General features: G+C 43.1%; 1 protein-coding gene across 2 annotated transcripts in view; it reads left to right on the forward strand.

Annotated features, from left to right (window-relative positions):
* Positions 1–13,023, forward strand: part of GSG1L (GSG1 like) — a 66,249-nt gene that overhangs the window by 23,129 nt on the left and 30,097 nt on the right. For both annotated transcript variants that reach the window (XM_074597840.1, XM_074597841.1), the window contains one exon: positions 10,764–10,916. In XM_074597840.1, the coding sequence (XP_074453941.1) occupies positions 10,764–10,916 (153 nt within the window). The remainder of the gene's footprint in view (positions 1–10,763; positions 10,917–13,023) is intronic.

Consider the following 13,023-nt stretch of genomic DNA (forward strand, 5'->3'; position numbering starts at 1 on the left):
ATCATTGTAGGAAATCAGGAACAAAACAGAAAAGTCACCATGCCACCACATGTATTCATGATGTACCCACCCGCAGCACTCTGTGTGTACCTCTCATCCCTCCCCTGCCAGCCCCAGCTCAAAAAAGTTATGAGAAAATTTAAAGAGATAGCAAGGAGGTTTTGACAGTTATGGTCAAAAATAAGGAATCCTTTTTTATGAGAAGGGCAACACAGAACAGATTTCAGGCTGGAAAAGGGATAAATGAAACTCATAACAGCCAGGTTTTGTGTACTGGGTAGCTGTTCCTCAGAAGAAAAAGAGAGGATAGATCTTCTAAAAAGACCACTTAGAGACCTGCATCCAGTGAAAAGAAATGTAACTGTCTCTCCCACAAGCATTGTATGCTTTCCAAAATAGTCCCCATTGTCTTCTTGAAGATTTTGTATTCTGCTTACATTATTCTTAATAGATCTGCAACAGGGTATATACATACCCACACAGACAAGTACCAGTGCACTTGTATTAGGAGAGTTATGATTAAGAATGCAGGAAAAAAAAAAGTCTTACTAACATTTTATCTGTGTTTTCTTATACATCTATTATGAATCATTGAAGTTATTATTACAAACTAATTGGATATACAAAGATGAAGCCATGCTTAATAGCAGAATTCAAGCTAAATTCCTAAAAGGAAGCAATAGGCTTGCTTTTCATGCTGGTGATGCCAAAGGCATGGAGGACAGAGTCTCTGCTGTGGGAATGCCACAGGGTCTGAATGTAATTCATTTCTCAGCCCAGTGCCGAGGATGGAAGCACATCACAGCCCCTGCCCTGCAGCTCCATTTAGCCCAAATATATTTATTAAGACACAGGGGATAGTCCTGCTTTAGAGTGTTTTTCATGGTCTTTTCCACTATATTACTCTACTGTTTTCGCGCTAGGAAAAAAATTATATAGGCACAAAGATATTCCACAGCCTGCTCAGTGCCCAACACAGGACTAAATTCAGAACCAAACTCAATGTCAGAACCATAAAAAGTCATAGAAAATACATCAGCATGTAGAAGAGAATCATTTTATTTAGCTCACAGCTCCACCTCACCTTTCAAAATAGAGACCAATGAAGAACTAGAGCTAGACAGAACCAAGGCAGCTGGCATTTCTTCTCTCAGCTGAACAGCTTCTGGTGATTGTGTTTTTCTCTCTTGTTTGGTCTCTCATGTTTGGCAAACTGCAATCTCTTGTCTGGGTGCTGGCTCTTTATCTATCTTGACTAAGATGTTTTACGACAACAGATAGTTTTAGGTATCTCTGATGGCTTTTAGGATCATGAAACTTACTTTGTTTTGGAGGAACGTCTCTCATAGCTTTGTGGTCTACTTCTCCCAGTTTTTTTTACACTGCAGCAGAAGAGGAGCAGGCAGATGGTCTGATATTATGAGTCTGCATTAACCAACAGATGGGCTGACTGCTCAGAGCGGAGTCCCTCCGCCAGCCACAACAGCATGCTCAATGTTTACTCCCTTCACCATTTTTTATTGATCACTCCAATATTTCTGGCTTGTAATTCCCACTATTGGAGCAGCAGAGATGAGCAAATGACTAAAACCATCAGAATGCAACCGGAAGAGAAAGCATGAGATTTACATGGCCCTTTCAAGCTTACTTTAATGCTTTTCCCAAACAAGATACACAACATTTCTCAATGTGTACCCATTTGTGTATTTTCCCCCTCTCTCCTCTCTTGCACTGAATGTGGAGAGATTAAAGTAAGACCCAGGTGTCAGTTCCAACATAGCGGGTAGGTCTGGAAAAGCAGAGCAACAACAGCCAGAGTCAAGAAACATAAGGACAGCAAATATAGACCAGGAGGAACAAAGCAGACAGGACCAAAAAAACGCAGAGAAAATGCCATTCTACATAAGTAAACAGAATATCTTAAAAATCAGTAGCGCAAGAAAACCGAACACCCATTAGGTCTAGGGAGCACTCACTATAAACACCAGCATCTATTATGTGTTTTGCAGCTGCCAGTGTGCTCTCAGCATCACACTTTCAACTGTAGAATTGAGTATTAACGAAATAACTAGATTTTCCCTGACGTGGCAGACCATTGTGGGTGCCACAGGCTATGGATGATCATCAACTTGCTGAGAACTAAGTCTCAATAATGAATAGGGAAGTGCAAGAGGACCATTAGGGTCACTCTTTCCACAGCAAGCTTCTCCCCTTCCCAGGAAGGGTGACAAGGGCCTGCCCCCAGTCTTTCAGCCACTAAGAAGATACGTTCTGGGTCCCTCACACATCATCTAGCTCTAGCACAGTAACTTACAGAGAGGACTTAGAGTTTCATCATCAAAAAACAAATGAAGGGGAAGGATCCGTTCCCATCGAGCACACAGGTGCTCTCCCCGCCATCTCCAGTGCAACTATTATGTTCATAAAGCAGGACATACAGACCTGAGGCTGTCAAAGACAAGTGCCCATAACTTTTTGTTGCTGGTAACAAGGGTGACAACTCCCCCATCTCCCTGGCTGCCGCAGCATGCATGGAGAGCAAGAAAACCAGTGAAATATTTTTGCCCAAAGAAGGAACAAGACCTGCACCATGGCTTTCTCCATGAAAATTCACACCACCCAAAGCCCAGTTTTTCCCTCATACATGGTTCTTTTCCTGCTACGTTGGATGACACCTGTCTAGTCGGCTGTCACAGCCTCTTGTGGTTTCCCTGTGTTGTTCAGCAGTTCAGGGATCTCGGGGACAATGACGGTGAACCATGGGCTAACAGGAGCACTGTCTTCCTCAAGTAACAGCATCAGTGTCTGGGGCTAGCAGCAGGGTCAATGAGGAGGTGAGAAGGATGCACGCTCTCTGGGAGAGCATTGCTTGGACACTGGTGTCTCTTTCAGCAGCTCAGCAATGTCCTTTGGGTCCTTTGGACTCAGCTTGTCCTTTGGGTGCAGTGCTCTGGATTTCATCTCAATCAGGTCTGATAACCTCAATAGTTATTAAGGACCACACAGTGCTCAGCTCCACTGTTTTCTAGCACATAAAGGTTTTTTGTTATATCATAAAGTGTGATGTAAAAAAACCAACAAACAAGCCCCAAAGCCTCCACCTGCTTGTATCAGAATTTCTAAGGTTGAATTGACAGAGGAGTGACTTGAGATGATGTCTCATCATAGCTCAGACTCCTCTCACTATTGGAGCAGATGTGCAACACTGAGTTATGAGGAACGTGACAAGTATAAACCTTTTCAAGATCTCTTTGGCTGTCTGCACCATTGTCCGGTCTGATTGCTTGCTCGAGGAGAGCATGGCACAGTGTGACAGGTCAAATGAGGCTGCTTTGGTCAGATCCTCGAACTGCTCAGCCAAGAGGGCAGGTCTGCTATGAGAAGGGCTGGTGGGCAGTAACCACAGAGCATCTTCAGCAGGGAGCAGAGACTGAGGCAGTAGGTGTTTCTAAGGAGGATGAAATCCCACTGAGGCATTCTAAATATGAGCTTACCCCAATTAGGAAGCTAATTTTCTGTCTGAAAGGGACCTCAGAAATCAATACGGACTCTGGACTATTGCTTCTTGGGCGTTGCTCAGGGAACACTGGGGCTTTCAGCAGGCAGTGGCACATAGCTTGGCAGGTAATACATTAATTTATGGGCGTTTTTATGCTGGCATAATTTCCAAGCCACTAGCCAAAATGCATGACTAACATTTTCATGCACACAACTCCTGCCTATGCTGCATATAACATAGTTAACATGACTCAGCATTCTCCTTCAGGAATAGCAATATGATTTTCCCAGAAGAGACCCTTTACAAGCAAACAGCTCATGTTTATGGATTAAAAATGCTTTGAACTCTAACAGCAATTTCTCTGTTGGCCACCTCTTCAGTGTTGCCTTGAGAACACGTACTAATATTGGATCTTTGACAGTCATTTTCATGACCTGACCAGCCCAGAGAAGTAGCCAGAAGGGGATTTCAATATCATTATTTCATCTGGAGATAGGACCTCACAATCTGGCATCAGAAACTGTTGGCATACTGAGCTGGCACCAAAAATAAACTTTTCCGATTTGCTGACAAGTTTACAGTCATACATATTTAACATAAAACTCCATGGCAGCATGTGAATGTAGGCGATAGGAGGTATAGATGTGTATTTCAACTCTCTAGAACTGGTTTGTTGGCTGTATTAATCTCAGAAGCACAACAGTAATTGAAATTATGGTTCCAGAAACAGCAGCAAATGCTTCTTTATCATCCTGCACATAATCTCTTTCAGATGGTATCCAAGTTCTTGGTATTTCAGTCCAAATTCTTAATGAATCTGCGAATGGCTTTAATAATGCAGCAGAAGACAACTAAGAATCATCTTTCCATGTTGTGGGGAAAGAGCACAGAAGAGCGTGTCAGTAATTTCTTGACATCCTTGAGGTCAGAAGCTCTCTCATAGAAAAGTTGGAGTCAGCAACTGCTGCTTTTTTTTGTGCCAGGAAATTGCAATGGATTTGAACAAAGCATGCTTGATGCTTTGATATGTATTTTCGCTCAGGGTATTGTGAATGGTCCTCAGTTTTTCTTACTCCGAAGGAAAAAGGCCAGATACATACCAACAGCACAACCTCTGACAACAACAGCAGTTACCCCAGTTTCACATTTATACTTCTTAACTTAGATACCAAACAGTCAAAATCGGCTCAAAACTCCTGGAAGTCACTAGTCACACTGTTCTTTGGATTCCTGAATCAGGAATTCACTGAAATGTGGTACAATGCCTTGAGTTCTTCTAAGCAGGATTTCTATTACTTTTTCAGAATTCCCATTTCAAAGGAAAGGCAGCATTGGAGACTCCCAACTCCGAGTGCTCCTTGGTGAGAGGTAGTAGCATGTTCATTTACAGTGCCTTCCCGGTGATCAGAGCTGACTTGAAATAAATTCAAGTTTGTGAAGAACTTTTGAGCCCTGAGACTCATTACAGGGTGAGGTAAAGTTTCTTTACCTCACTGTCAGGAAAATATTCAGTTTGGTTCATTCATTCAGAATTGTCTGCAGCATCCCTTTGTCACCATGCTGGCTCTGGCAGATGCACTTAACGTGATCACCAGGTTTGCAGAACTGCACTCAGTATCTATAAATCTTTCAAAATGTTGATGCTGCCCTCCACTGCCTGACAGCAATGAAGGAACCGATCTTGTCAGCTGGTTCATGATGTACTTGAGTTCCCAAGATTTCAGCGACCAGGTGGGTAACAGTTATCTTTTCAGTCACTATGGAGAGTACATTCACTTTGCTTGGCGTTCCGGAAAATGAATTTCCTTGGCATGTAACAACACTCATTCAGTGGCTAAGTCCATGAGGAGGTGGCACTGATGCTTCTCACCATGAACCTTGTTCAGGAAATAACAGTAGCTCAGAGATGTGAAGAAGTTCAGTTATGTCCCAGCTAATTTATTGATCTCCTTGAGAAATCAGAATCTCTGTACCACAACAGAAACACAGATGAAAAATGTGCTTTCAGCAGGGCTATGTTTTCACATTTTAGGCAAAGCTCGTAATCATATAGAGTGCAATCTGTCTTGAGATCAGATGATATGAAGATGATATGATTCCTTTTGAGGTAGAAGTCCTATGGTGTCAGTTGACATATGTGAGTCCCAGCTTTGCCATCTCAAGTTCCAGGTGAGCAGCTCAGCCCAGTACTTCCAGTGCTTTCGCTTCACAAGGAGGTTGTCCTGAAGATGGTGACCCCTTTACCAGGAAGAGCTTCACAGTCTGTGGTGTTCATCTGCAGAACAATCCCACCTGCGACATACAGTATAATATCTGTGGGGCAGGAGCAAAGACCCAAAGTGGCCCACAGTACACAAAAGTAACTCTATCACTGTCGGCAACACCATCGAGGATGTGATAGACTGGTTGGTGTAGAAGCACCAGAGTAAAAAATGGCAGGATAAGGTGTATTGGAATATCAGGTGTTGATGGTACTGAGATCAGTGGGTCATGAGGATCCTAGTGCCCATCTACCTGCAGCTTCTCAGACACCAGGTTGGGAGATACAGAACACCAGGTAAATCATGATGTGTAATACAGACGTGACAGAACAGCAAGACAGATCACGGTCACCTCCCAGCCGGGACAGAAAGGAACATGCAAACCTAGCACATCTTTGCTGACCTACGAAAAGCCCAGAAGACATGAGAAGGACTCAACAGCTGGCATCCTCTGTATTATTTCAGGGAATCCTGGAAAGATTGACTGAATACATGCATCTTGGTGCTTGCACGCTGGATGGACTCCTTGCACATACTTGTGCTAGTGAGAATGTGTGCACAGGAGTGTAAGTGAGATCAGTTTTGATTTAATTTTATTTTAAATTAAAAGACTCTCCTAAGAGGTCTCGCATTGCTGCCATGATGTCGCAGCATTATTTCCTACAAGGCGAGGAAGGATGACACATCATCCAACAAATGCTGCCCATAGTAAGGAGAAAGCGGGTGAGAACCCAAAATCTTTCTGAATTAACAAGGAACGTCCTCGGCATAACAGGCGCATCCCAGCTGAGCTCTGTACACAAACCTACAGCACTTTCTCCGCACACCTAACACTCGGTTTGATGAAGCGGCAAGGAAAAAGCATAAACAGGACAAAGACCAAAAAATGAGAGGAAGCAGGTGATTTATATGAACACAGACCCTCAGATACAAGCCAGCCATGTAGGAGTCTCCAAATGAATCAGGTGCTGACTCTTCTGAAGGAAAGATTTTTTCACAAAAGCTGAGTTAGGCCAGACAAATCCCTGGAGCAGAGGACACAGGCTGGTGGGAAATACGAGAGACAGAAAAGGTGACAGCAGAAAAGACAGACAAAGAGAAAAGCCCTCTGGAGAGCTTCTTCCCTGTCACCTGGGATGACTGAGGTCTGCTGAAGAGAAGGAGCTCTCTTCTTTGCAGAAGGAGGCTGTAAGAGATTGTAAGTGGAAGTAAGTGATGCCAAGCGACTGCCTCATGAATCTCATGTCGAGAGAAGAACAGTGGGAGATCACTTCACCATCAGCACAGGACAGAAAGACACTGTCTCCTGAATTAATAACCTGAATCAACTGTTCTGCTTCTGAAAGCCACAGGAAGATGCAAAATCCAGATACAGCTTGCATTTTCTGGTTGTTATTTCAGATGAAATTCAAAATCAAAGCAGGCAGGACAGGACATACTCAGAACTATGCAAACACTGCATGTGGGACAATTTCACACACATTAAATGCATTTTCAAAAGGCACAGAGCAGACAGTCAGTGTACGCCATGAAATAAGACACGAGAATTAGACATAGAGTTCCCTTCCAGATAGGCTTGAAAAAGAAGAAAGAACTGCTTATGCCTTCCATGGGAAACTCACCCAGCCTTTGTGTCTCATTGGAAAAAGGTTTCACAGAGCAGCAAAACTCGTGTTTCATTGAGCTGTTCATCACAGCCATAGTTCAACTTTGCTTTTACTCCAGCTACCCCTGCCCCAGCTAACCTCCTCCCTCCAGTTGTTCCCCCAGCACATTAGACCCAGCAACTGTGCAATTAAAAAATCATAGGATGATTTAGGGTAGAAGGGGCCTCCGGAGCCTTTAGTTCCAAGACCCTGCTGAAAGCATATCCATTAGATCCAGCTGCTCAGGGCCATGTCCAGTGGAGATTTGAACGTCTCCAAGGACAGAGATCCCACAGCCTCACTGGGTCCCTCTTCCAGTGTTTGACTACTTTTTTGCTTAGCTCAGTCTGGAATCTCTGATGTTGCACATTTTCTCTTATCCTACCCCTGTTCAGCTCTAAGAGCCTAGTTCTGTCCTCTATATCCTTCCATTAGGTAGCTGTAGACAGCAAGACCTTTGCCTTCTTTTCTACAGGATGAAAAGGTGAAGCTCTCTCTGCCTTACCTTGTACTCCACATGCTCCAGCCCCCTGACACTTCCTCACAGTCCACCATGCCCTTGCAGCTCTTCAAATTACGACAAGCCTTCTCCAGCATATCAGGTTTGAAGATCTCCTTGCAAGATTATCCTCTTGGCAAAACCACCTCTGTCCCATTTGACCAGGTGGAATCCCATTCCTCTCAGCAGTCCTCGTTCCTCAAAGAGGGCCCTGTGGTTAGAGAAGACAAGGCACTCCCTGTGACACCAGCCACATAGTCAGCGTTCCTTCCACCTGTTCCTTTCTCCTTCACCATCAGGATAAAGAACACCAACTGAGCCCCTTGTGTCCTCCACCCTCATGTCCCAGAGCCCTCCTGTTGCTCTGAATGTGCACAAGGCTGCTTCTAGCAGCATCCCCTCACTTGCCTTCTGGACGTGGGCCATCCCATAGAGACATATGTGCATCTCTTCAGCTTCCTATTATTTCTCAAGGACACTACACTTGCGTCTACAGCATCCAGCTTCAAGCACTCTTTCACAGCTGGGCAATAGAGAAGACCTGTACACAGCTGATGTACATCAACTGAACCCCCAAGCCATCAACCAAACTCCAGATCCCTTTCTGCAGCGTTGCACTCTAGCCTGTTTTCCCCCAATCCAGGAATTGGATTGTACATCCAGGATTACACTGTCCCAGGAGCAGAATCCAGCATTTGTCCTTGCTAAACTTCATAGTGTTGGTGATTTCCCAGCACTCAAATCTACCGAGATCTCTCTCTAAGGCCTCTCTGCTCTCAAGGGACTCAACATCTCCTCCTAATTTATTATCATCAGCAAACTTTCTTAACGTGCGCTCAACTCCTGTGTCCAGGTCATTGATGAAAACAGTCAAACTACAAGGGAGCCCTGAGGAACGCCACAAGTGACTCGTCACCAGCCTGATGTCACCCCATTAACTGCAGCTCTCTGAGCCTGACCCTTCAGCCAGGTGCTCACCCAAGGAAGCAGAGAGCAGAGCCCCACCACAGTCTTGAGCTGTAGTCACTGCTGTGGCACTGCCCAGCAGCGAGTATCCTCAAGAGTCGAAACAGGGCAATAAACATCAGGGCAGATACGTCATGTATTACTCTTTCAAGTTTGGGATGAAACATTTATGAATTAGAGCTCGTTAGTTAGGCCTCTCTGCTGCCTCAATTTATAAGTCAGGTTTACATAATCTAACTCTCTTCAACTCACACCATTTCATCATTCTCTTGTCATAGAAAGTTCTGTTTGTGAGAAAGTGAGGCAAAATCCCTTCTTAATCCTGCTGTATCGCAGAACAACACGCTTGCTGTCTCTCACACGTATTTCTTTTTGGGAGAGTGTGCCAGTTGCCCTGATACCTAGTTGACTAATAGGAGTGAGATAAACAGCTGTTTGCTGTTGATAGATGCAATATTACACATGAAGTCACTGAGGAATTAAAAGGTTTATTTATTACTGTCTCTGCAGTATTGTTTAATAACTCAAAAGGTCAGATACGGTACCAACAACTAATAGCACATATTAATTAGTTGCAATTATAAAAAGACAAGTTCCCAGAAAAAATGCAATCATCCTGGTCACTAAGAGGACACTCAAGTATTTGATAAAAGTGAGGCTGCATAGCTGGTTTGATAAGCTCAATTATAGGCATTATCACATATATGTTCTTACAGTGAGGAGAGAACGTATTAATGCAAGCGAAGCCTGTAGCAGTCTCTATGGTTACAGATAACGTTTTCTAATAGAAGCCATTGTCTTCAGATGCTTAACTTCCCATGTTTCAACTGCTTAGGCTGAAATTTTCCATCACTGCTCGTTGTTTCCAGGTGAATTCTCTAGCAATCAGGTTAGCAAATGTACTGAAGAATTCTAGCAGATTCTCCTGCTGAAACAGCAACTGGAAATCTGGCAGGGACTCAATATTATCATAAGTTACCATCCTCGCAAATTTACCCTATGGGTTGGTGTCTTTAAAAGACTCAGCGGATCCTGCTAAAAGGTTTGTGCTGAAATTTCCAAATGTAATATCTACAGCGGATGAAGCAGTCTCATCCGGCCACCACCAAATGCTGCCAGAACCACTCACCTGCAGATGACACAAAGTCCTGCGGAATGCGCGGGTCCAACAGGGCGCATCAGCTCTGCCCGTCACCCGAGGGGTTGTACCTAAGGGTTGAGAAAACAGAAGGCAGCCCAAATTTTGTATCTGCAGCTCTTCGGCTGAGTATGTTATAAATAACTGGCTCCACCCCACAGGTATCCTGGCAGGTTTTGTAGACAGTCGCAGGGGCAGAGATCTGTGCAGTGGATCCAAACATGCTGGGTCAGAACAGTCATTCTGCAGGACACCAGTTTCTGGGAAAGAGAGTTTCTAATAACAGGCCTCAACACTATGTTGTGACAAGCGTTTTAAAACCTGGACTGAGAGGTATCCAAGCCTGTTCATCTCCCACCTGCCCATACACTGTAAGGTAATATCACTGCATGAGTGCTAGATTCTGCTCATCTGAACCATGACACGGGGACAGAAAATGGATTCTGGTGTCCCACGTTTTGGCTCACAGGAGCCAAGAGGTTCAAGATATACCCAAAGAGGTCCTTTAGCCAAGCCAGGATCTTAGGCAACAGCTTGTTCTTTCTGCAATATATTTACCACCCTGCCATTATTCAAATCATCATTCACCACTTTTTCTATTTTTCAGAGTTTGGGTGGTGGTTTGCTAAATTTAAACTTTCTGATAACCCAATTACTCCTAGATATTCCTGATTTCCTAATTAATTTTTATCAGCTTTACCTCTTGAAAGTACTTACCGAATCAGTGACCAGTTGCTGCTCTTGTGCGTTGCAGGTGTCCTGTGGCTATCAGTAGTATCCGAGGTGTTATACATCATGCTGTTAGTCGTCGGATTCAGCCTTATGTGCCTCGAGCTCTTTCATTCAAGCAGTGTGATAGATGGGCTCAAGTTAAATGCCTTTGCTGCTGTCTTCACTGTCCTTTCAGGTACGAACCTTCCCTTTCCCTTTTGCCTGAGGAGCCAAGACAAAACTTCTGAAACTGTGAAAGAATAAAAACTGGGGGTACAAGACTTCTTTTCCCCATTTAACTATCACATTTTTCATTACAATTTTTTGTTCCTTTGGAATGAGGAATGCATGATAAATTTGCCTCTTGCCAGCAAGAAGTGGAAACACGTATTCCTGGTTTCACAACAGCAATGCAGTCATTAGCCTCCCCCTAGCCCATGCGGCCATCCCATACCCATAGCCTGAGCATCCATTTTCAGCATCGTCACACTGATGAAAAACATATAGTGTTGAAAATTCTTTTTTCTCTGTTAATCCTAAAAGCAGGTGATGGCTTGATGCTTCAAGCCAAAGAAAGAAGCCCATCTTGTTCATCAGCAAAATTGAGAATGAAAAGGGTTCTAGTAATCTCACTTTGGAGCAACCCCAAGAGTAATTAGGGGACATGTACATCTCTCAGAACAAATATTTCAGGCTATTTTCATGCTCGGTCAGTACTTGGAGCCCTTCAGCGAACGAACCTGAGGAATTCACTTCTCTAGAAGAAGTTATCAAATCTAACCGTGTAATTAAGTGCCCCTTCGCTTCTGTGCTGGCTGAAAACTCCCCTTCCCAGGATTTATATGAGCAACAGCCACAGCTGGCTTTTGTGAGCACTCCTGCATGGATCTCTCTGGCAGAAAGGACTTCTGCAATAAAAGTGCATTTTATTCTGCTGTATTTCAGGCTGAAAGAGATTATAACGTGCAGTGTACGTTTTTGCAAAGGATTTTCTATCTTCAGGGATAGCTTCAAATTGTGAAATACAGTTAGTGGTATAAAACTTAGATTAGAAGTGGAGCTAAAAGGACAAAAAAAAAAAAATCAAGTAAAAGTTGCCAAGGCATATTTTTCAGATGAGGATGTAATTTGTGTTTTAAAAAAAAAAAACCTCAGTTCATTTTTCAAAATCAAACTACGTGGAATTCTTCAGGATTCAAACAATTATCTCTGTGCTGTTTCTCTTTCTCTTCACCATTAACTGCAGTTTCAAGTTTTGTAAGAATTACGAAGTTTTCTTTCCTACACATCTTTCTATTTTTATTTTTCCTTCCCTCTTTATAAGTACATTGCCACGATGTTCCAAATATAAAGCTTAAAATTTTACAGAGAAAAGGGATAGAAAAACAAGAAGCAGCAAAAAAACCCCCACCAAAACCCCCAAACCACTGCTAGCTGGGTTTTTTTCAGCGACAGAGATCTCAGAGGGAAGATGACAAGCCTATTTATTTAATCTTAGCATATTTATAATGACACAGCTTTATAGAAATCAGATAACAAAGAAGACTTTGCCTTGGAGCAACACACCTCTCATTAAATTCATGCTAGAATTCCCTCCTAAAAGCGCAATGGGATTTTCATATTCTCATAGCTCAACATCTAAAGGTTACAAAAAATTACTCTAACAGTGTGGCCACTTGTTGCTGTTACTTAATCTGTTGTGAGTCATTAAAAAAAAACCCACAACACCGACATTTTGGTATTCTTCTACAAATTAAACAACTTAATATAAGTCTCTCGTGGAATATTTACAATAAAGCATTTCAATTAACATGATATATTCCATAAATAATATTTTAGTAAAGGTATCTGAAAATGCTTTAAAATAGATAATCTTTTCCAAATTTAGTCCCTTAAGCTCTCCTAGAGACATCTCTGGTACAGCAAGGCTAATGATCTCAAGCCAACTATAAAGGTCAGTGTTTCTGCACTCCCAGTCACTCCAATCCACCATTTTACCGGGACTTTCCACCTGTGAGCATCTGTTGCCCTGGTCCCCAGGTGGGTGGGCATACAGGCATTTTGTCCTCTTTGTCCAGCCTTAAGCAGCTAGTCAGAGGAAAAGATGGTCTTGTAAATACAGCCTTTGTTGATTTACGTTACAGGCAGGCCATTTTATCTAACATGTGACCATTAAACGTACAACGTAAAATATCATAGGGCATCCCCACGTAGCGCTTGGCAAAGTATGTCTAAAATAGACCAAACCAATGGGTGGCATCAGGAATAAACCAAAGCGAAAGCGCATGAAGCGGCCCAATGAA

This window comes from Larus michahellis, chromosome 8 (assembly GCF_964199755.1).
Source record: "Larus michahellis chromosome 8, bLarMic1.1, whole genome shotgun sequence".
Lineage (NCBI taxonomy): Eukaryota > Metazoa > Chordata > Aves > Charadriiformes > Laridae > Larus > Larus michahellis.